The 25,597-nt window shown below is 31.3% G+C and overlaps 1 protein-coding gene across 3 annotated transcripts in view; it reads right to left on the reverse strand.

The window, feature by feature from the left end:
• Positions 1-25,597, reverse strand: part of Rich (Guanine nucleotide exchange factor subunit Rich) — a 153,066-nt gene that overhangs the window by 69,630 nt on the left and 57,839 nt on the right. For all 3 annotated transcript variants that reach the window (XM_085810847.1, XM_035353446.2, XM_035353445.2), the window contains exons 14-20: positions 17,907-18,017; positions 17,730-17,819; positions 13,609-13,774; positions 13,349-13,456; positions 12,260-12,375; positions 9,078-9,212; positions 3,745-3,847 (exon numbers count right to left, since the gene is read on the reverse strand). In XM_085810847.1, coding sequence (XP_085666973.1) covers positions 3,745-3,847; positions 9,078-9,212; positions 12,260-12,375; positions 13,349-13,456; positions 13,609-13,774; positions 17,730-17,819; positions 17,907-18,017 — 829 coding nt within the window. The remainder of the gene's footprint in view (positions 1-3,744; positions 3,848-9,077; positions 9,213-12,259; positions 12,376-13,348; positions 13,457-13,608; positions 13,775-17,729; positions 17,820-17,906; positions 18,018-25,597) is intronic.

The following is a 25,597-nucleotide window of genomic DNA, read 5'->3' on the forward strand; positions in this document are numbered from 1 at the left end:
TTACTAAGTACAGAGATTTTACTAAAGTGTAACAATCCATAAACTAATTTTGTTATTTGTTTTGTACATTTAAAGTTATCATTAATGATGGGTTTGCATTCTAATAGAGATTCAATAAATAAATTGAATGAATACCCCAAGAACTGATTTGAGAACATCAACTTTTAATTCAATTAAATTTTATTCTCAATTTTTGCTTAATAACTACTGACATTTGTAGAAGAGCACTACATTATCCTGCACCAAAATTATGTCGTAAGCCATGGATAAAAAATTTGCAGAAATGAAAAGAAAGAGAAACCATACTTTACAAAAATAGTATATATTACCTTATTGATAAATAATCTAAAAGGCTAAAAATTAATTAATAAATGTTTAAAACTAAATTTCATTCCCATTCAATCTGAAAATTTTCAGAATGGAAGCATAGCATATGCAGTTAAAATTATTAAATGCATTTTATTCAATTTCCTTCAGATAAATTTATTAATAAAAAGTTAACATATTTCCAAACATAAATTAAGATGACTTTCATCAGCTTTATAATTAAATATAAATACAATGGATATGATTTATTTTGTAATTAAACTGTTGATGTATTGTTTAAATATTATAGAACACCCACATTTAAGAGTTTCAACCAATGTTTCCTTATTTAAATTGATCTGCCACTTTTTTGCACTTTTTAGGAATATATTTTCCCACTTATGCACTATGCAAACTTTAAGACAATTCATACTTCTTTCACAGTAACATTTTATTTACAATCAAACACTCTGCAATTAGATGACAAAATACTGTGGAATTACTATACTAACTTCCTTAAGAAATTTCGTTCATTGAGTTTCATCTTAAAAAGTAATAATATACTGTAATTTTAATTGCCGCTATACAATAGCAGCACTTTATTTTAAAAGCTTTCTCTTTTAATTTGCCATATTAGGATATTCTACATTTATTTCAGATTTTTAAATGTTGGCGTAATTTTACAATTCAACACAAAAGATATTCTTGTGACATGAAAATTGAATTCTGTATGTACTAAAAAGACAGAAACTGTTTTTATAATACTGCTTTAGCAATGACGAGCAAACTTCTTTGGATTATTATGTTCTTGAATTTGTTATCCTCCTTCATCAATATTTGCTATTAAAGCTAGTGAAGATAACTTTATTATAAGACTGAAATTTCCATATTCATTAAAAATGGGGGAGGGGGGAATAGAAAGTACTTTTATTCATTTAGGAAGATTATCAATAAGTATTGCTTATTGATAATGTTACAGATGAGTATAACAAGATTTACATTTTCAAGGAAGATGTAAATCTTGTTATACTCATCTGTGCTCATGCCACAACAGAAAGGCACTGAGAGGAACTTAAAATGCTCAGTGCAAATGCCAATGAAATGAGATAACACACTTCTTCCATGTGAACTCATTTTCCGTATCAAACACATATCACCTTCTGTTTTAGCATAAACTCTGTATAATATATATTGAATAGAAATATTTAATATATATAGTAATATCATAAATATATTATATAAATACATTTTTTAAATTTGCTGCAGGCCAGACCTTAGGTGGGCTGGAGCTGGAACACAGGTCGTAGTTTACCCACCTCTGGTTTAAAAGATAAATAAGCCAGAATAACAGTTGAAATTTCGATAGTACAATACTCTCATGTCCAAAATTATGAAAATTTGTATATGATTTTAATGAAATTTGCTATAAATATACATTTATGACAGAGAAAGAGATGTACCCTTCAAAAGTCATTTTATACACCCACGACCATCAGTAATGCTCACAGTGCAGGGCTATCAAAAAGTCACATTGTGATATCAAACTAAAAATCAATCTAATATGAGGTATGGTCTTCTCACACAGCCAGAGTTGAGGAGTACTTAAGGCAGTCAATCCCACTCCTGCAGCAAGGCAGTTTTCAACGCTGGGGTGGTTCTAAGAAAGGGGATGGTGAGATGAAATTGCCTTCATAAAAGCATCTCAGACATACTCTATACAGTTAAGGTCAGGAGATCTGGATGGCCAAACCATGTGGCAAATATTCTCACTTTCCAGGTAATTTTTGATTAGCAAAGCCCTATGTGGATAAGCATTATCATACATTAATAGCAACCCATGACCAACTGTCCCCTTGTCGAACACAGGACTTTAGCATGTCCTTTCTGTACCTCATCACAGCCACAAAGCCTTTATAACACATATCCATGGATGTACGGCTATCTAACACAATACCTATCTAACCATTACACCTAAATCATAATGATTCCTTTCTGTGATGAGGGAGGGATGGTATGATACTCTCTCCAGATACAGGTATGCTGAGAATCAGTATCCAGGCTAAATCTTGACTCATCTGTAAAAAAGTATAGCACTCCACTGAAGTCTGGTCCAAGGCGCATGTTGTCTGCACAAAGTTAAATGTACTGTGCCCTGCAGTAAGTGGGACACAAACAACAGGTCTTCTGGCATACAGCCCTATCTCATGGTGGTATACAGCTCATGTGAGAGCTGTGAAGCTGTAGCAACCCTGTGTCACCGGCAAGTGCCGAATAACAATCCTCATTCATCCTTGTGAGTTTTGATTGACATTGTCCATGTCTACTCAATATAGATTCAGTGTCAACACTGGGTGCCCCACTGAGCTCTGTAGCTACTTGCACTTGTGATTGGCGCCTGCCTCCAATCTACCGACTATTCTTTATCTCATTCCATCATACTCATTTTACCTGATACCTCAGAAAATTTACCTAACTCTTGCGAGAAACATGGCAAATGTCATAAAAGAGCATAAGCACACAAATCACTAAAAACCCTCATACGATTATACCTCCTCTTATAATCACGGCTCCAAAAGACACGCACAGCTAAGCTTACATATTTGACTCCCAATGTTTGCATAATTCTTTTACAGGATAATTAATACTTTTGGATTAATACTTTAAAAAAAAAGAGACATAATTTCCAAATTCTCTTAATTTTGTATGAGTATATTTGTTTACATCTTAGAAAGTTTTGAAAAACAGAGATTCTCTTTTAAGTATTAATTCCCACTTCAATAACTGCTGCTGAAATATTTTCAGAAACAAAATACCTTTATATTGTCATTGACAGAACAAGTAGAAGCACCAGAAGTAAATGAAAACAGATTGAAATATACATAAAATTTTGATAATGATGATTTTAATCTTAAAATAATATTGAAATAAATACTTAAAACAAGTTTATCAAACAAAAAGAAATACACAGAAGACAAACATATATTGACAAATTTCAATGCAAATATGTTACACATGTGAACTCCAGTTTTAACAAAATTAAAATGCAATTACTGAAAATAACCCATAAAAAGGAAAGCTCCAATGCTGAATAACTGTGAAATTTTAAATTACTTACATAAACATAAACATATTTTGGCAATTTCAAAATTTTATATACTGGAGGAGGATAGTTCAAATCTGTATTTCAAACTATATGTTTTTAAAAACTAGAATTTAACAAAACACAATCAAGTGCTTCAGGACAGTCCACTCAAAGCTTTTTGTTTTGATTTGAAGTTGATACAAATTTCTTCAAACTGCTCACTGTCAATATGCTAAAATATATACTAATGTAGATTATTAATTATAGAATGATCAGCCATAAATATAATGAAAAATAATTAAGAACAGAATGTATCAAATTATTTCTCTCATATGAAAAGAACATTATAGCTTTACCTAAAGGATATATATATACAGGAACTGGTAGCATAATTCTTTTGGACATGAAGTTATGAGCCCGCTGTTTCTCACCATCACGTGGAAACAAAGGTAACCATACCTTTATGAAATATGCAACAATAATTAGAAAGAAACTTAAAAGCAAAATATAAATGATAAATTATTTTCAGTACATCTACACACATATACACATTACTTTTCACACTCATATTTTCATTTCCTAAGATGGGAAAACAAAAGCAATATACCAATATGCATACGAATGAAATAAAAATTCACCAGTCTGAGTATCATACAAGTTTTATTCTCTTGTTTATAAATCACAGACAAATATTCAAACAACATAAGAAGATTTATCGGTCTGATACATCAAAACTGATTTTATTCTACTGTTTCATGAATCCCAATTAAATTAGTTGTTCACAAAATTAATCAGAATATACATTGAAATTCATTCCTTAATTAGTGACATGTTACAGTAAACATCTACAATGACACACCACTAATTCATGTTAAGGAATGAATATTCAATGTATATTCCAATTTTATTTCTTATACAACTAAGCATTTATTATGTTAGGATAGATGTTTTCTTAAAATATTTTTTTTTTCATTCACTATCTTGCTCTCTGTTGTTTAACACGATATAATTAGTAAAAACAGAACTAGTAAACAAATATATATTTATACTGTATGAACTGTATATTAAAATAATTCATGTATTTTAAAAAAGATTAAATGTAGCTACTTAAAGTTAACTATAGTATGAACTTCTACGGCATAAAATAAATTATCATACACAAGCTTTAAAATATTAAATGCTAAGACCATAAAAGTTATGAAGCATAACTGTCCAGTTTAAAAATCAGTAACTAATTAGAATGGGGAAAAAGGATCTACATCAAAAGTTTTGTAAATATTTCTGTTTAACCTATTACACTTATAAATATGTAATAATCAGGAATGGGTAACCCACAAATTTGCTTATGCCTGAGTATTGCTTTGAGTAACTTTTAAAATTTTTGCTACTAAAATACAGTGTTCTGGGATCTGAAAAACTTTTTCATAAAGATGATTTCTCCACAAAAATTATTTTATAAAATTATTATTGGCTGAAGTCTTTATGTAAGAGCAGGCATCATTGGTGTTACATTAGAACATTATGATATGGATTAATTTTGAAACGATGCAGTTTAGAGATTTATTATAAACAGTTACTATTTTTAAGACAGAAATATGAAATAGCCAAATAAAATAGACAATTAAGAGACTACTGCATATTAAAGTCAGAATTTTACCTTATACATTTTTATCTTGCATATATACAAAGTATAAGTCCAGCTATCTAAAATCCAATTAACCAGAAAGCTCAAGAAAGCAAAATATTTTAGAATTTTTTAGACCAAAAAAATACACAAATAAGATATCTGTAATGGTATCATGAAATACACATAATACTACTACTCAGAATCCTGCTTATAACACCTAATATTAAAGGTGCAATTACACAGCTCTCCTTCAGATGATGTAGCAACCTCCTACTGTTGAATCCATCATATTTTGCCAATTTATCCCCTACTGTTGCATTCATCATATTTTACAAAGTATAAGTCCAGCTATCTAAAATTCAATTAACCAGAAAGCTCAAGAAAGCAGAGTATTTTAGAATTTTTTAGACCAAAAAAATACACAAATAACAGATCTGTAATGGTAACATAAAATACACATAAGACTACTACTCAGAATCCTGCTTATAACACCTAAAATTAAAGATGCAATTACACTGCTCTCCTTCAGAAGATGTAGCAACCCCCTACTGTTGAATCCATCATATTTTGCCAATTTATCCTCTAGTGTTGTATCCATCGTATTTTGCCAATTTATAAATCTAATTAATTTCTCAATAAACTGATTTAGTTTTTTTAAAGAAGGATATTAAATAAATTGTTATTTATCTGTTTTTTTCCTTGCATTCTGGAAAAAATTATTAAAATTTGAAACTTCCCTTCTATGGAAGTGCATGCAGTAGAATATTTTCAAAATTATGAGATCATGGCATCAAAAAGTTTGCGTTAAATAGGCATGATACATAACTTTATTTGAAAATGGATAAACAATCACTAGCCAACGTGAAATATTACGAAAAGCTATTAAAGTTTTTTACACGCTGTATCTATAGCTTGTATCAATTGATTATCTAACTACATAAAATATAGTTTGTTCTTTCCACCTGCCAATGTGAAATATTATGAAAAGCTATTAAAGTTTTTTACACGCTGTACCTATAGCTTGTATCTATTGATTATCTAACTACATAAAATGTAGTCTGTTCTTTCCAACTGCTCTTGGCATGGTCGGCACAAGTTTCACAGGATCTCTGCCAACTTTCACAGTTCATGGGATTTTATTGTATGTTACAATGTTTTACTTTTATATGTTTAAGGCTTATAAAAATACAGAGTCTGCCAGAAAAATGTATCCACCCTTTGTCATCCTGTATTGCGATACTCACATTGACAATTGTTCTGAAATTTAAATATGTTGTAGTATGATTTTTCACCCAACAGATGTTGCTACTGTCAGCATGGTTAGTGAGATAAGAAAATGGCAGACGCGTGCTTGATGTTTGAGCAGCATAAGTATGTTTTGAGGTATTTTTATCAAGTTTGAAAATGCCACCAAAGTGCAGCGTCAATGGGGAGAGGACCAACCTGCCTACGAATTAAATGCATTGTTGACAAGTGAGGTGCATGGAATGATTTATGAGATTCACAAAGGAAGATTAGAAAGAATGCCCACAGCAACAAGTCCTGCTTCATCGGCTCATGTGTTGAAAAAGATTGAAACGTCACTACAGAAGTCTGCTACATAATGTGCATGGGAGGTAGGGGTAAGCAATACAAGTGTATGATGAACTGAAAAACACTACGTCGAAATGCTACATTCCACAATTACTGCATGCCATTAATGCTGATGATCCCGATTGTTGAATGCAATTTTGTGAATGGTATCAGCAAATGGTAACTAACAATGAAGAGTTTGTGATGAAGGTAGTTGTGGTCTGATGAGGCCCAGTTTAAAGCAAATGGAACAGTCAATTGACATATAACTGTGTCTACTGGGCGGTGTTGAAAATCTGCATGTCCATGTTGATAAGGCAGTCAATCTACCAGTGGTTACTGTCTGGTGTGGACTTACAACTCAGTGTTTGACAAAACCCTTCTTCTTTGATGGCACTGTCACTGGAGAAACATACCTGTAAATGTTACATACATTAATTCTACCAGGTGTACATGCACTTTATAGAGACAACAATGTCTACCAACAAGACGGGGCCCCACCCCACTACCACCTAGAAGTATGAGCTTTCCTGGATGACAATCTGCAAGGCCATTTGATTGGACAAAGATGGCCCATTGAGTTGACTCCCTCTTTGCCAGATATTACCCTCATGGAATTCTTCTTGTGGGGAATTGTGAAAGATAAAGTGTATTGAGGTAAGCCGCGCACGCTCGATAGCCTTCGCCAGAAGATTACAGAGGCATATGCATCGGTCCCCACTGATACATTGACTACTGTCGCTGCTGTGACCACTCATCATTCTGTTAGGTGTTTGGCTGCCAATAGCCAACATTTTAAATATCTAATGTAAACATATGCTTACTTGAAGGTTTATAACAAATATCTGAATAACAAGTAAATGTAATTAAGAAATATGATATACAGAGTTCCCCCCCCTTTAAAAAGTGTAACAGTGTATACATTTTTCTGGCGGACTCCTCACACTGGCTTTTATGCCTGATATGCACTTTTTTCTCCAGAATCTTTCATAATTTTAAATGTAGATGTTTGATGACAAATAAAGGGACTGTTTTTATAACTTCAAATCTGAAATTTCTTCTTCCATTGATTTGACTTTACCATGAAATACACTTTTTATATGCTCAACTACCTAGAATTTTCATATATTTAACATGTGACATTTCTCACACTTTCCGGATAGTTGAGTTTTTACTGTACAGGAAGGACTACAATTTACATATTACTACAAAATTTCATTATCATTATTAAATTTTAAACTGGATGCAGATAACAGTGTACTGAAGAAATCAATATACTATTTAAAGAAATATTGTAATCAACATAGAAAATTATATCATTGATGTTGGAAAATATTTTTAATTATCATGCATACTGTATGCAATAACATTTGTTTCAAAATTTTCATTAAAGAATGTAGACCAAATAACTTTTTAAATGTTCAACTTCGTTGCAATGATAGCAATTTTCATACTAAAAATAAATAAAATATTTTATGCATCATCAAATGTCGATCTTAATAAATCAGACAGAACTTTTTATTAAAATGGAAACAATAACACTTTTTCAAGATGTTAGAAAAGAGTACTTAAGTGTTATCACAACCACCTTAGTAGAAGTCACCAAATTTTCAGGATGTGTCAAACTCTGGCAACCACATGCATAGCCAATTCTTCATATAATCATTCCCATAGCAATTCTTCAGTCAAGCGATGTTATTATTTTTAAAAGCATTCTCTTTGTTGTATTACATGTTCCAATGACTTCAAATGATGATATTTTTTGCTTTAATTTTAAAATATGCACTTGCAGAATGAAAGAAATTGTGGTATAATTTCTGCAGGAAAATAGAATTTTGCTATAAAATCTATAAATGGAACAACAAAGAAGATACATTTGATAGACAATTGAAATTGCAGAGGTTTGCATGATCTTGAATCTCTGCAATTCTATGATATTTCTTTAAGAGAAAACAAATTGATAAGTACTCAGAAAGAAGAATAATGCAAAAACATTATAGAAAGATTTGGTAAAAAATATAAGTGTTTATTTTTTCCCCATATATCATGTAATCCTTATTTAGTAATTAAAATTTCTATTTGTTATTTCAAATTGTTAAAGTATGTTTTACTTCCATCTGTTGATAATGTTTGCTGACTTGCAACAAATATCTACAGTTCAAGAATCTTTCTAAAAAAGCTGTGAAAATCACCAACTTGTACCTGATAAATACTTTTTCACCTGTAAAAAATTGCCAAATTGTGCCAAGGTGCCGTGCTAATACGTAGGTACCAAAAATGTCAAGCAGGGATTTTAAATAGCTCAGCACACTTCCAAAACTAGATAGATAAAAAGTTGGGAACATTTTGCTTTGTATTTCAACACAAACAAAATATCTTGCACCTAGTTTTTTTATCCCTAGAGCTTCATAAATTTATTATTTCATTATCTGGCTAAATAGATGACATAAGTTATTCACACTGCTAAGAAAATACGCTAAAAGTACCTACTCGCATACCATGAGCACCACAAGCAATCCATAATGCTTCTGTCAAATGAGGAGTGTCTTTTGAACTATGAGAACAAACCCAAACATTTTCTACACATGAAGCTAAGACTGTTGGTAATCCATATGACGGAATTTTCTGAAACACGCAAAAAACAAACAAGATATAATAATGCAAAAGAATTTGGAATTTGCTTTAAAAAATTTTTACATTACAAATTTCAAAATTCAGGTACAGTCAAAAGTCATTAATCCGGACACCCATAATCCGGAATGATCTATAATCCGGACCTCAAAGCTACAAACTTTCCGCGCATGCGTCAACACCTAATGCGTTAATGCATGCACGTAATACCTTTACGCATGCGCATGTGTGTTTAATGTATAACGGACAGTATAAGCTAAGTTAAAATTATCTAATTATCTCTGATGCAGATTGTTGCAGATTGCGTTGTTCCTTAATCTTCAAAATGGATCCGGCTTATTATTTTTTGCAGACTGTTAAAGCAATTTTATAAAAGTAAACTTGAACTTTCAATTATGTCAAATAGAATTTCCGATGCTGGAGCTGCCAAAGAATCTATCTACAAAGCAAAAGTATGTTTCGATGTCCATCAAACAAAAAATGGAATAGCTGCAAAAAAAGGATAAAGGCATATCCTTTGTTTCTCTAACCATTCCGAAATCTGTTTATCAATTTCACGCTGCTCTGCAGGGGGGGGCGCAACGTCGCGGCGTGCAATGAACTGGAAGTTGATCTGTCAGCACTAGCCTTATCTTCAGGGCAGATGTTTTTATTTTATTTGGCTTATAATTCCTTATTAAATGTAGTATTTCATTTCGATGTACTCCGTCTTTGATATGATTTAAATCAAATTCCTCGTCATTATAATTTGCTTCCGATACTGAAGAAAGTGACACAGAGGTTATTGAAAACGAAAAAATTTCGATTGACAAATTAATCGGTATTCGCGACACAGCATTATAGGAATTGAACAGTGGGACTTTGTAACTGAACAAGAAATTACGTCTGTTTATAGAATTAAAGAGAAAGTATTATCACATAAAACGAAGCAACTTAAACAACATACATTGAAAGAAATGTTTAATAAAGTAAACAAATAAAATTTTATACAAAATAAAACAAATAAATTTTTTTATATAAATTTTGGTACCGTTTAGATCATAATTGTTCTTTATTTCATAAATTACGGTTTCATATTTTTAATTTTATAATTTCTGTATGCCATCTTACCAGAAACTTATGATCTGTAATCCGGAAAAATCGATAATCCGGAATCGCCGAAGTCCCGACGAGTCCAAGTTTAAAGATTTTTGACAGTATCAGGAATCTAATAATCAGAAAGATTGCCTCCATAAAGCTTTTTTTTTTTTTTTTTTTTCCATATAATGTAGGAACCAAGAATATGATACTCAACGTGCACTGTAAATCGATTTTTCTTTTATCAGAGATTTCATCTGCTGAGAAGCATCATGATTTGTGATAGTTTAAATCGTCTTGCATGTTCTTTCAACTTCGAACATACATCAGGTAATGACCCACATTTCCATTCTAAGCCCTCGAGTGGATGTTTTGAATGGTGGGACAGCAATTTTTTTTTATCTTATCTAACCTGTAAAAGATAAGTAAAGCTGAAAAACTACTATTTATTGGGAATGAATAGTTGTATATATTAGTTTTATTTTGCTGGGAAGAAGGATTTAAATTCCAATTAACTTAAGCTCAGCTTCCAGTACAAACTGTACTTAACTTTCTGATTTGATCCAATTTATTATTTCATTCAGGCTATTATTACTGTTATCTCATTAAAATTAAAGATAGCATCTCAGTTTTTAGTCTTCCCTGAGCTAATGAACATCAGAATTTTGACTGCACTGAAATACAGACATAAAACAGCCTTATTAAAGTCAATGTAAGGCCCCAGTAAGGCCATAATAAAATATTTTAATATAAACTCTGCTGCATTGTAAGGTTGTAGCAGGTCATATATGCAGATATTTGTTTTAAATGCGTGCAGTTATTTATAGCCCACTACCTTTAGTATGATGACAGCCAAGATTCTGAAGGTTTCTGGATGGCAAAGTTTTCTGCATAATGGAATGTGTGAAGAAAAGCTAACTGAAGATGACATGACTGAGGTCTTCCATTGTGATAACAATGCTCAAATCATCAATGAATGAAAGGATGGTGTAATCTCTAGTAATATAAACTGTCAAAAATATCGCCATTTCAGTTTCAAGTCATATTTTAATTTCATGAAGTGATTATTCAAACATAATCTCTCCCCCCCTTTTCACATAGTTATTCTTTCTTGAAGAAACAGAATAGCCACATGTTAATTTCTCAACAAATTTTATTATAAAAAATCAATTCAGTAAACAGTGGAGAAAAACATATGATTGCATCAGGAAAAAAGCCAAACCAAAAAGGTGATGCCTGGTGCTCAAGGAGTGCACCACATCTAAAAAATGACAAGCGTTATGTCTTTGACAAAAGATAAATGCAAATTTTTCAATTAATGGAATATAAGAAAATATGCAAAGAAATGTGAAATGAAGACAAGATAACTTGCAATGACAATGCCCCATTTTTCAATCCATTAGTAGATGGCAAAATGTGTAGCATGCTTTTAAATCCAGAAAATATCACCACTAACAATGAAAAAAAATCAAGAAGTTATTAAGAATGAAAAGATTTCAATCAACAATTTTGTGAGAATTTGAAAAGTGGAGTTTTGTAACTGAACAAGAATTTATGCTTTTCTATAATATTAAATAGAAAGTATAAACACACATAAAAAAATAAAATAAATGTTTCAATAATTTATGTTGATGCTCAATTAAAACAAATGTTAACATCAAGCTTTAAAAAAATTTTTGGTTCTCATTAGGTCATAAATGCTTTATTATTTCATAAACATCCATTTCATATTTTTTATTTTATCTTAAGATATAAAATAATGATCTAAAATTCAGATAATTCCCAAAAAAAGTCTTACCAAAGTAACAAAGTAAGGATGACGTTTGTTCTTATTATACTGATGATCTTTGTACTTTGTATTATATAACAAAAAGTTACCAAAAAAAAAAAAAAAAAAGAGTTTTATTTTGATATTTCAATAAAATAAATAGATACGAAAAATATATGACATTTTGAAAACATACTTGTGTATTATTATTTGCAGCATCAGATGTTCTCGACACAGGATCTTGCTGCAGTAGTAATAAACGACCACAGATGTTAATAAGTATGCTTTCATCTCCTTTACGAGGCCATCTCACTGTAATAAGTTACATACATGTACGCTAAAAAAACAGGTAAATAAAAATTGTAACTTTAATTTGCAACAGCCCTTTAACATTCTATTTTAATCTGGTTATTTCCCCATTTTATCCTAAAAATAGTAACTGCTTAGAACAAACCTCTCTAAACTGAGTCATTTCAAAATTCTTGCTAGCATATGATTCTTATCTAAAATTAATAATGAAGAGATTTTACATAATGCATCAGCAAGCAAAATTTCAAATTTGAAAATTGAAACATTAATCAATCAAAATAAAGTTAAACAAAAACCAAATTATTATGAACAAGAATTTCATCTTGCACATCCCATTTGCTCTCCACTTCTCTTTCTAGCTAAATTGCTATATCTAAACGGTCAAGTGAAAAACAAGTTAAAGATCTCATGTTCCATGTAGTGGCAACACATGACAAAGTGCACAGTAATAAAACATAAACAGTCTAAAAATTTTGGAAAAATTCTAAGTATGCTTCTAATGTTAAAAAAGTTAATAAAACGCAATCTTTTATTTATCACAGGCAATCATAATATCACAGCCATTAAAAATGATTAGGTAATGTAAGGAAATTTCCCAGAAAATATACATAGAAACACATTAAAAATTAAAGATTTCATAAACTATCAAAATGTTGACTTTAAAATCCTTCCTCGGAAATAAAATAAAAAACCAAATGAAATAAGTGCTAACTCATTACAAAAAGTTCCAATTTAAAGCAAACTAAGTGTCACTTACATTTAATAATTTTTCAACTAATAAAAATAATGTAAAATGCAAGTATTAGGATTAATTATTATTATGATTGCTTAAATAACAGTAAGAAATTCTTATGAAATTAAATTTGTGAGTAAACATAAAATGCAATTTAATAAAAATACCTAACATAAATTACATAATTTCTGTTTGTTAAATTATAACATCTACAAAATTATAAAATTAAAAATTAAAACTGACCTGTTTCTGTACACAAAGATGTGAGTAACGTTGACACAACACAAGCTGGATGGAAGACTAAATTTGTAACATCAAGTTCTAAAAGCCTTGTAATATGTAATACGCTACCTATAACAATAATTCAGTTAATAAAAAAACTTGAGTATATAAAATTTAGAACATTATTGAATTTCAAATTTATTTTAGAAACATTATATATTACAGAGTAATGTTTTCAATTAAACTTGAACAATAAAATTATAAATACACAATTTACTTACTTGTAGGTGATGTTTTTCTTTGTAAAAGAAAAAGAGTCAAGTGAGAATCTGCACAAAAACTAAGAAGCCTATCTCCAAGAGCTGATAACTGAAGAACTTGAGAATCCATTTTCACAACACGGACGAATTGATTATCAAGTTTGCTGTCTTGAGGATAAACTCGAATCTATCATGAAAACAATAGTTTAAAATCAGTACATTGTTATGATTTTTTAAAATATTTATTGCGTAACTATTTACACAAAGTGCTGAGACACTTTCCCTAATCCAAAAAACAAAAATTATTTGCCATTCTAAATATGATGCTAACATTTTAAAACTATGTAAATGATATCAGCAAACACAGAATTTCCCATTTTTAACAGCCCATTCAATAGGAGAAAATTTATGAAAAATTATGAACATGGTGTATATAACTGTATGCATGCAATGGCTTTAAGTTACCATATATTATGCTCGCAGTATACATGGCAACAGACAAAACAGTTAGCAAGAAGAACATTGCACTGAACAAGAGCAGCTAACTGGAGTGAGATCTCTGTTTAGCAAAGGAATTGAAGTTATGTATTTTCATCAGCAGATCGGAATTCAGTACAGTGATAGGAAAGTTACGCATAAGTATGAGGACCACGAAAATGACCAGCGTCATTAGAATGAAGGAATTTCATTCTAATGACACTGAATATGTATTTTCAATATTACTGATGAATATGTATTTTCATCAGCAGATCGGAATTCAGTACAGTGATAGGAAAGTTACGCATAAGTATGAGGACCAAGAAAATGACCAGCGTCATTAGAATGAAGGAATTTCCTCACTTGGTTCTGTACTCAAGTACGGCAATATTGCAATTGTTGAAAATGTGATATGGTAAAGACAATATATCATAGGCCATTAGTTGAATCAACCCATCATATCATTCTTAATAAGATGAAATTTCAAGAAGTGGATAAAAAACGGGTATGCAAATGGTTGGCACTTGCAGGGACAGAAAAATGTATCAGTTCCAGTATCAGCATAAGATTGAAGAAGAAACATGTTTGCAGTGTAATATCACATGATGAGATATGGATACCTTTTTAAATGGAATGCAGTTATGGGAAAAAATTGAGGATTGATCATTGGTACATAAGTGGGTGTACCAGCACTTGACATGTATACAGATATGACAGAAAAAGATTCTTAAAGAATCCCTTCAACCCATGGCATTTACATACTTGTGTAAAACTGAAATTAGCACATTGAATTAAATGGAACTACACTGAACAATGGTAATATAATTTTAATGTTTATAATAAATACTCTAGACAAAACATTTCAGTTTCCCAGTGACTACACTAATATATTAAATAAGAATTAACAACATCACACACATAAAGCTAGTAACTTGAATAAGCATTTAATAATAGATTAAAATCAGTCATTCAATAACTTAGTGACTGAAGAGGTTGAGTATCACTATCCAATAAACTGGACAGAAAGTTTTACAATGTTTGAATGTTCTTAACATTTAAATAAATATGTGAAATCTTATCTCCTAAAAGAAAATAATCATATTACTATTTTATAATATCATAAGTCATTTGCTTGTGATAAATTGTAAATACATGAATTCAATACATTAGCCACATGTAAAAATATAAAAATCTGATGCGTACAATACATGACTTCCTTGTACGGAATATTAAATTATGCGCATTTTTTTCTTGAATTTCATTTAAATTGATTGGATTGAATTAAATCTACTTCGTCGACAGCGCATAAACCACAATTGAATAAATGCACTCTTTAAAATTCACTATATTTGTTTACTATAATGACACTCTGAATGCACAAAATTTATATCATTTGAAGAATTATCTTATCGTTGCCACATGTTCTATTCAAATACTATAATAAAGCTAGAACGATGTATGAAAGAAATTAAGCAAACAAAACAGAAAAGAAACAGTTTTTCACACACAATTTAGTATTTCTCATTCAATTAATTCAGTTCTCACTTCGCGGCAAGGCAAAAATAAATAAAAACTCAAAATATCTGTATTAAAAATTACGAAGTAAATCTTAAACACTTATTTCCTCGAAAAAATTACAGAAGGGATTAAGCATGATTTAATTCGCAACAATAAATGAAGGTGTTATTTTTGTTGTTGCGAAGCTTAGTCTCTCTAGATTGGCAACAAATCTACAATTCTGCTGTTTCAAATGTAAACAAATATGTCCGCCATGTTATTTAAAACTTAACCGCACTTAAACAGCTTTTAAATTCTTGATAATTGTACAAATATTGCTTCCAGAATTACGAAAGGCATAAAAACCTTAACCGGAAGATAAGAACAACATAATTCAATCATTTTTAAAGCAAAAAATGTACAATTTACAAACATATAATAAATAAACTGAGATTACAGTGCCAAGTAACAGAGTGGATATATATATAAATACAGTCAAAAGTTGTTAATCCGGACTCGTCGGGACTTCGGCGATTCCGGATTATAGATCATCAGTTTAAATCTGGTAAGATGGCATGCAGAAATTATAAAATTAAAAATATGAAACCATAATTTATGAAATAAAGAACAATTATGATCTAAAGGGTATCAAAATTTACAAAAAAAAAGCTTAATATTTATTTGTTTATTTTATTAAACATTTCTTTCAATGTAAGTTGTTTAAGTTGTTTCATTTTCTATGTGATAATACTTTCTCTTTAATTCTATAAACAGACATAATTTCTTGTTCAGTTACAAAGTTCCGCTGTTCAAGTCCTATAATTGCTGTGTCAAGAATACCGACTAATTTGTCAATCGAAATTCTTTCGTTTTCGAAGAAGCTATCGGAAGCGAATTATTATGACATGGAATTTGATTTAAATCATATCAAAGACGGAGTACATCGAGATGAAATACTACATTTAGTAAGGAATTATAAGCCAAATAACATAAAAAACATCTGTCCTGAAGATAAGGATAGTGCTGACAGATCAACTTCCAGTTCATTGCGCGCCGCGACGTCCCTCCCTCCCACACAGAGCAGCGTGAAATTGATAAACAGATTTCAAAATTGTTAGATAAACAAATCCATTATCATTTATCCATTTCTTGAAGCAATTCCCATTTTTGATTAATGGACTTCGAAACCTACTTTCGCTTTGTAGATCCTTTACATATTAGTAAATATATATCAGAAATTCTATTTGACATAATCGAAAGTTCAAGCTTACTTTTATAAAATTGTTCTAACAGTCTGCAAAAAATAATAAGCCGGATCCAATTTGAAGATTAAGGAACAACGCAATCTGCAACATTAACTGAATTAGATAATTTTAGCTTAGCTTATACCGTCCATTATACATTAAACGCGCATTCGTAAACATATTTTGCGCATGTGCACACGCATATTCGCAGCCGTAAAGGTGTTACGCGAATGCGTCAACGATACGCATGCACAGAAAGTTTGTAGCTTTGAGGTCCGGATTATGGGTGTCCAACTTTTGACAGTATAGTATTTATATACATTTGGTGCGGCCGATTGCAACCAAAATACGAGGTGCATATCTTCATGTTATAGCAGTCCTATATACAAAATTTCAACGTTCTTGAGACTACTCGTTTTCAAGTTATGTGAGATACGTACGTACGTACATATGTTCGTACAGACGCCACGAAACATTCTCTTCAGAATTAATTTTAAAGCAGTTTTATAATTTAATTTTTTTGAGGAAACGAGTCTTTTATTCTGTCCTTACGTACAGATATCACGCAAAAACATTGTTAAATTGCATTTGATAGCGGTCAAAATGGATACTTTCGTTGAAATATGCTGCCTGAAACTTTTGGCGATTACAATACTTCCTTTTTACTTCGTACAAGGAAGAAAAAAATGCACATCTTGAGGAATAGCCTGGAAATATCTTGATTTATTAAATTATTATTTATTGATAATTTGAGTAACAGATTCACATATACCTTTTTATATTAACCTTCTGCTATTTTATATTCCAGAAACTTCCTCATACATTTAAATCAGCAGACTTTACTTCCTTACTGTGATGAGCACAACTTTTTTAATCATCTTGTGTGTATATAGATATATAATACATAACTAAAAGTGCATTTACCTCATCCCTTAAATCACGAAGATTGAAGCACCCAAGTATTATCTGGTCCTCCCACCACAATAAGCCACCCATGACAACAAAATCTCTTTCCTGAAGAGGAGGAAAAACTTGTCATATTGACTGTTACAGCTCACAAATTTTAAGTTTTGAATTTTTTAATACTGCGAAAAATATTACCTGAGTTTCATTCCCAAAGAGTTTCCAGCGCTTTAATAACAATGAATAATGAGCTAAGCCACTTCTCCCAGCAACAGCCATACTCTGTCCTTGAGAATCTATAGCTGTATACTGGGGGAAAAAATAATAATAATAAATCATGCAAATGATAAAAGTACATTAAATTTAATTTTTCATCAATAACAGAAGTTCTAATTGTTTGCATAAATGCAGTGGATATTACTAATCATGATTGTCCACCGCTGTTACAATAAGTTTAGTGTCAATTAGCAGTAAACAAAGTGGAAATATCTCAATGCGTTTTAATTAACTTATAAGTAATACATACATACAGAAACAATTAAATAATTTAAATTAGAAATAAAAGTTAAAATGATGTTAAATTATCAATAATAGACTATTTAAATTCTCTACCCAAATTTTATTTAAAAATTGTTTATCATCATAGTATTTCTGAAAATTAATTGGCTGATGTTGTACATCTAATAAGATGAATGCTTTTGCCCTATCAGCTCTAAGACGCACTTTTTCATCAACTTCATTACCATCTTCTTCAAAAAATTTCTTGCATGTTACACTTTAATATGTTTAACAAAGTTATCCCAGATACAATGTATCTCATTAGTGCTGTAATTTGAACCATTTCATCATTATATATACAAACTTCAAATTTCTTACAACTTGTATTAGTTGAACATGTTGCATTTCTTCTATAACTTCCTCTGTTTTACCATTTATTTGAAAATTGTTAATAGTAAAACATTTCTTCTTTCTAAGCTGTAATTCAGACATACATATTCAGTAAAAGCAATGCATCACACAGTATTGTTTTTCCAGCTTCATCTGCAATCACATTCCTATTTTCCATGTTCAGAATGATTCTATTTAACTGACAGTGATAATATCCTTTCACAATTCTAGTAATCCATGCAATATAACAGATTAATTATGAACATGCTATCTGCTAGAAGGAATAGCACTTCAATATGCTTTTAGGAAGAGATTTAAACTGCATGCAATGCAGTTATCATTTAAGAAAAGGATATAATTCCTTAATTCATTACTCTTTTTTAAAAATCAATTCATTAAAAACAAAGGATGCCATCCGTTTTCCGAATTATAGTTTCACAACTTTACTCCACCTAGAAAAACACTGCTCTATGTTGGAACTTTTCATAGGATAGAGGGCGCTGTTGCACCAAAGGAATTCTGTTTTTTTTTTTTTTTTTTTTTTTTTTTTTTTTTACATTATGTAACTGTGGTTCGCCATTGCGATGTATGTGTATTGCTGTGATATATTTTGGTGCTTTCATTACATATAAATGAAAGATATCGTCATGAATTTTTTGTATCCAAATCAAGATCAAATTTACCACTGATGCAAACTCGTTTAAACAAAATATAGTTCAAACAAGAATAGTCAAGTTATTACTAGCCTTTCGAACTACGCATTAGATATCGTTATTCGCTTCGTAACATGTGGTGCATCGGCCGGGAATTATTGTAATGGTGGGATGAGTAAATAGTATCGTTGAAAATTTGGTTGAATAGAATATTTTGTAATTGTTGAAGTAGTAGGGTTGTTTGATGTTGTTGATCTTGTTTGGTAAAAATTTACAACTTTAGGTTTCGCATTTACTGAATATTTGCATTGGTATTTGCAAGTAAGAAAATGTTGTGCTTTCTTAGAATTAGAATTTGTTGTTAATGCTTGAAGTGTGATTTGTTGTTGAAAATTACAGTTTGTTTTCTTAGAATTCTAGAATTAGAATTTATTGTTAAAGTATTTGAGGGGTAAAATTTGTTGCTAGAAACTGTGAAAATGGCTAAATTGTTAAAGCTTCGAACTAAGCGTGACACACATCGTGAACAAACTTTAAAGTTAGTAGAAAAAATAAACATATATTTGAATGAATCAGATATTGACATAGATGTATGTGATTCATATTTAGAACAGTTGAATAGTAAAATTGAAATTATTAACGTACTAAATAGTGACATTGATGAATTGTTGAAAGAAGAACAAGAAATTAAGGATGAAATTAACACAGTAGATGAATATAACGAAAAAATAATACCAGTTAAAGTAAAGTTGCAAAACAAAATTAAATCAATTGGAAAAGTTCCATATCAGTCAGGTGAACAAACAGTAAATCCAGAAAATGTTCACGTAGAAAATAAAAATTTGCATTTAGAAAACAGAACTAAACTTCCTAAGCTTTCACTTCCTCGATTCTATGGTGAGCCTTCAGAATATTTAGATTTTTGGAATCAGTTTGAGAATTCTGTACATAATAATTCTAATTTAACTGAGGTTGACAAATTTTGCTATTTAAAGTCGTTATTAGGTGGTAAAGCCCTAGCTAGCATTAAAGGATTCTCAATTACTCCAGAGAATTATAAACAGGCTGTTAAATTAATTTCTGAAACATTTGGCCAAAGAGACATTTTAATAAATGCTCACTTGTCAAATTTATTAAATCTGGCTCCTGTAAAAAATGCTTCTAACATTCAAGCCCTTCGTAACCTTTATTTTGAAGCCCAAACTCAAATTAGATGTTTAGAGGAATTAAATGTCAAATCGGAAACATACACAACAATACTGACTAACATAATACTAAAAAATCTGCCAGAAGAATTGACTCTTGAATTTTCTAAGCAAAATATAAATAATTGTCATGATTTACAGGAATTGATGAAGTTTTTACACAATGCTATTAGTGCAAGAGAAAAGGCATTCCGTATTAATTCTAATAATGTATCTTCATATAATAATTTTCATTCTAACCAATACAAACAAAACAATTTTCGAAATCAGAAACGAAACTTCCCTCCCAGTCGCAATAAACAACACGCGTCAGTAACAGAATTTATGGCGAAAACTTCCGAAGTTTGTTTATTCTGTGGTCAAGGTCACTGTAAGACTGAATGTGAAAGCATGACTGTACAGCAAAAAAGGGATAAATTAATTAAGGAAAGGAGATGTCTGTTATGTTGTAACACAAACTGTTTTGTGAAAAAATGTAATGCTAAACAGTGTTCATTCTGCTTTGGTAGACACGCCAAAGCTATTTGTTTTAAATTTGAAAATTCTAGCAAGTGTAAATCTAATTCAAAACCGGAAGAAGAAAAACCAAAGGAATTGGAAATTCAGCCTACTATTTCGAATTCAGTTGTAAATGATAGGAATGTGATTTTATTGCAGTGTGTTAGGACAGAAAATGTTGGTCGTAAATCGTCAGGTACAGTTATTGCAATGTTTGATAACGGTAGTGAGAAGAGTTTTATTAAAAGAAATGTATCTATGAAGTTGGGATTAAAATGTCTAGGGTCAGAAACATTAAAGATTTATTCATTTGGAGCAAAGGATTCTAGGTTGCAAACATGTTGCAAAGTTGGAGTGAGATTGCGAAATATTTTAGATGGAAATGAAGTCGTGATACAGGCGTTGAAAACAGATGAAATTTCGAGGGCGGCGATTAATTTGCCGAATGAGCGTACAAGAGCTGAAATGGAAGCCAAGGGATTAACTTTAACGTGGGGTTATAATCAAGCGTCAGATGATAATGAAATTTCCTTGTTAATAGGTATAGATTTTTATTGGAAGTTGACAAAAGGTTTTGAAAGGTTAAATACGTCTTTGGTAGCTGTAAACACAGAACTTGGATGGTCCTTGCAGGGAAATTGTGGTGATATGAGTAAAACGGCTGCTGTGAACTTAGTTTTAGGTGATCAAAGCACTGTATCAGCTGAACTCAGGCGTTTCTGGGAACTGGAAAGTTTAGGTATTGAAAACAAGGAAGCGGAGTGTTTGACTTTAGTGGAACAGGAGATACTTGATGAATTTAATAATTCTGTTAGGTTCGTAGATGGAAGATATTGTGTAAAGTTGCCGTGGAAACCAGGTATGCAGGAGAAATTAGCAAATAATAGAAAAGTGGCTCGGAAACGTTTCAATAGTCTGGTTAGGAGATTTAGAAATGATACAGCTTTTTATGAGGATTACAAAAGGGTAATTGATGATTATCGTAGGGAAAGTATCATTGAGAATTCGTCGTCAGATATTGAAGTGTCATATTCTGAGCAGTCATTCTACTTACCCCACCACGCTGTCATTCGCGAGGACAAATCTACTAGTCGACTTCGAATCGTGTTTGATGGTTCTTCTCATGAAGGAGGACAACTTTCAATTAATGACTGTTTATTTAAAGGACTAAACTTGTATCCAAATCTATTTGAAATGATTTTAAAGTTTCGACAAAATACAATCGCCTTCACAGCGGATATAAAGCAAGCGTATCTACAAATTTTGATCGATCCTAGTGATAGAAAATTTACTAGATTCTTCTGGACTGATGATATCGGTTCTAATTCATATCAAGAAATGAACTTTAGTAGAGTTTTATTTGGACTAAAACCAAGTCCATATTTGTTAGCTGCAACTCTGAAATATCATTTTGATAAATGTAAAGAAGAATTTCCTGATACTTGCAAATTACTGTCAGAATGGTTTTATGTCGACGATTTGATTGGAGGAGAAGAAGACTTGCAAGCGGCTTTGAAAATTACGACTGAAAGTGTAGAAATTCTCAAAAGATGTGGCATGATATTACGAAAATGGAAAACCAATTCCATGGAATTGCGTAAGCTGTGGAAAGATTCTGAGTTCGACATCGATGAGGAAAAGAGCTCAAGTACGGGACTTGACTCACCATCCAAGGTGTTGGGTCTAGTTTGGGATCCAGATGCGGACAGTATATCTTTTAACGTAAAAGAATTATCAAAGTTTGTCAGGAACGGAACTGCTTCGAAAAGGTTTATTCTTCGAGTAGTGGGTCGTATTTATGATCCTATCGGATTTCTTGGGCCTTTCATCATAAAGCTGAAGTGCATTCTACAGGAACTGTGGAGTCATGACATAGACTGGGATGATAAACTTCCATCATCACTGGATCACAAGTGGCAGTTGTGGTGCAGTGAAATCGAACACTTAGAAGATCTCCAGACTCCTAGATGTTATTTTTCAAATTTGAACTGTAAATTTATTTCATTTGAATTTCATTCTTTTTCAGATTCATCTCTTTTAGCCTATGGAACTGTATTGTATTTAAGAGCTATATCTGAATATGGGAGGATAAGTATCAGTTTTATTTGTTCTAAAAGTCGTGTAGCTCCTCTGAAAAGTCTTACATTACCAAGACTGGAATTAATGGGAGCTTTATTGTCCGCAAGATTAGTCCATCAAGTAAGTAAATGTCTTAAATTTAATACTTCTAGTTATTTTTGGACCGACTCGATGATTACATTATGTTGGATTAAGGGACAAGCTAGTAAATACAAAACTTTCGTAAAAAATAGAATAGAAGAAATTCAATCTTTATCAGATACCAATAATTGGGCTCATTGCTCTGGTAAGGATAACCCTGCAGATATCTTGTCCAGAGGAATTTCTGCAGCAAATTTAGCTACAAACCATCTTTGGTGGCATGGTCCAACGTGGCTAAGCCAATCACCTGAATACTGGCCTACTGAAAGAGAGAACTTAAAATCTACAGACGTAGACTTAGAGCTAAAAAAAGAATTTGAAAGTACAGTGCAAAATAACTGTTTGGAAGAAAATTCGAAATTTATTTTAGATTTAAGGAAACATAGTTGTTTGTTAAAAGTACTAAGAGTAACTGCACTAGTTAAACGGTTTGTTAATAAACTTCAAAAACGACAAACGATTGCAGGTCCCCTCACAGCAGAAGAACTTCAAAATGCTGAAATAGACTGGATAAAACATGAGCAAAACATAGAGTTCAACTTAGAATTGCAGAACCTTGAAAATGGTAAATCGATTCCTAAAAACTCTCCACTTTCGAATTTAGCCCCATTTCTCAACAGTTGTGGTGTATTGCGCATAAAAGGAAGGTTAGAACAAGGAGCGTTTACAAAGGATGAAGCTCATCCTATACTTCTTCCTAAGCAGTCTAAATTTACAGAGTTAATTATTATTCGAGAACATAATAAAATTTTTCATGGTGGAGTTACATTTACGCTAGCCAAAATTAGGTCTAGATTTTGGATTCCACGAGGTAGACAAATTATAAAAAGAGTATTAGGTAACTGCCTAATTTGTCGAAAGTCAAAAAATAGATTTGTCGAAAGTTGAAACCAGCTAAACAAATAACTAGTCAACTACCTAAATGTAGAATTACTGAAAACCCTCCTTTTACTGTAACTGGCATAGATTTCACTGGCCCAGTTTTAATAAAATCAGGAAAGGATACGCCTCAAAAGGCTTACATAACATTATTTACATGCAGTGTTACTAGAGCTGTGCACATAGAATTAATCACAAATATGTCAACAAAAAATTTTATTTTGTCATTAAGGAGATTTGTAGCTAGGAGAGGAAATTGTAAAGTTATCATTTCCGACAATGCTAAGAGCTTTAGAGCCACTAATGAAATTCTTAAAGAATTTGCAAAAATTATAATAGATTCAAAATTGAAAGATTTCATATCAATAAACAGCATAACTTGGCAATATATTGCGCCTCACGCGCCTTGGTGGGGTGGTTTTTATGAAAGGCTTATGAAAAGTATCAAAGATCCTTTGAGAAAGGTTCTCGGAAGGGCTCTTCTTAACTTTGAGGAAATGATGACTATTCTATCAGAAATTGAGTTAGTTTTAAATCATAGACCTCTTACTTATGTCCATAATGAAATAAAAGAGCCAGAAGCTCTTACACCTGCCCATTTCTTGTTTCCAGGGCAAGAAAATATTTCTTATCCTGTACATTTCGCCGACCTTTTCAGGAATGAACCATTGAACAGGCAGATTTTGACTAGGAGAAAACTGTATCAAACTAATCTTCTGAAACAAATTTGGAAAAAGTAGAAGGAGAATTATCTTCTCGAATTACGGTCTGCGCATACTTTTCTAAATCCATCTCCTGAAAGGAATCTTAAAAAGGGTGAGGTTGTATTGCTGGAGGGGTCAACGAAATCAAAATTTTTATGGCCTATTGGAATTATAGAAGAAGTTTATAAAGGTAGGGATGGGTACGTTCGTTCATGTTTGATTCGTACTTCTCAAGGACTTTATCGAAGACCCGTCCGATTAATCTATCCTTTTGAAGTTTAAAGTTATATATATATGTTTGTTTCATGTATTGTATTTAATTTGCAATGTAGTTTTTCGGTATTAATTTGTGCATATTGATTTTGATTATATCTAAATATATTATTGATATGTAAATTTAATGTGCTCTTAAAAGAGCACAGGTGGGGTGTGTTGGAACTTTTCATAGGATAGAGGGCACTGTTGTGCCAAAGGAATTCTGTTTTTTTTTTTTACATTATGTAACTGTGGTTCGCCATTGCGATGTATGTGTATTGCTGTGATATATTTTAGTGCTTTCATTAAATATAAATGAAAGATATCGTCATGAATTTTTTGTATCCAAATCAAGATCAAATTTACCACTGATGCAAACTCGTTTAAACAAAATATAGTTCAAACAAGAATAGTCAAGTTATTACTAGCCATTCGAACTACGCATTAGATATCGTTATTCGCTTCGTAACACTCTACAACATTTTGATCAGGCTTGCTAACTAAGATAAACAATTATTTCCTAGGCTTTTGCATACAAACAGGTGATTTCAATAATTTAATAACAATATCAAAATGATAATATTAAA

The sequence above is a fragment of the Stegodyphus dumicola genome, chromosome 2 (assembly GCF_044657685.1).
Source record: "Stegodyphus dumicola isolate Sdum_Otavi_A_Nest chromosome 2, ASM4465768v1".
NCBI classification, from domain to species: domain Eukaryota; kingdom Metazoa; phylum Arthropoda; class Arachnida; order Araneae; family Eresidae; genus Stegodyphus; species Stegodyphus dumicola.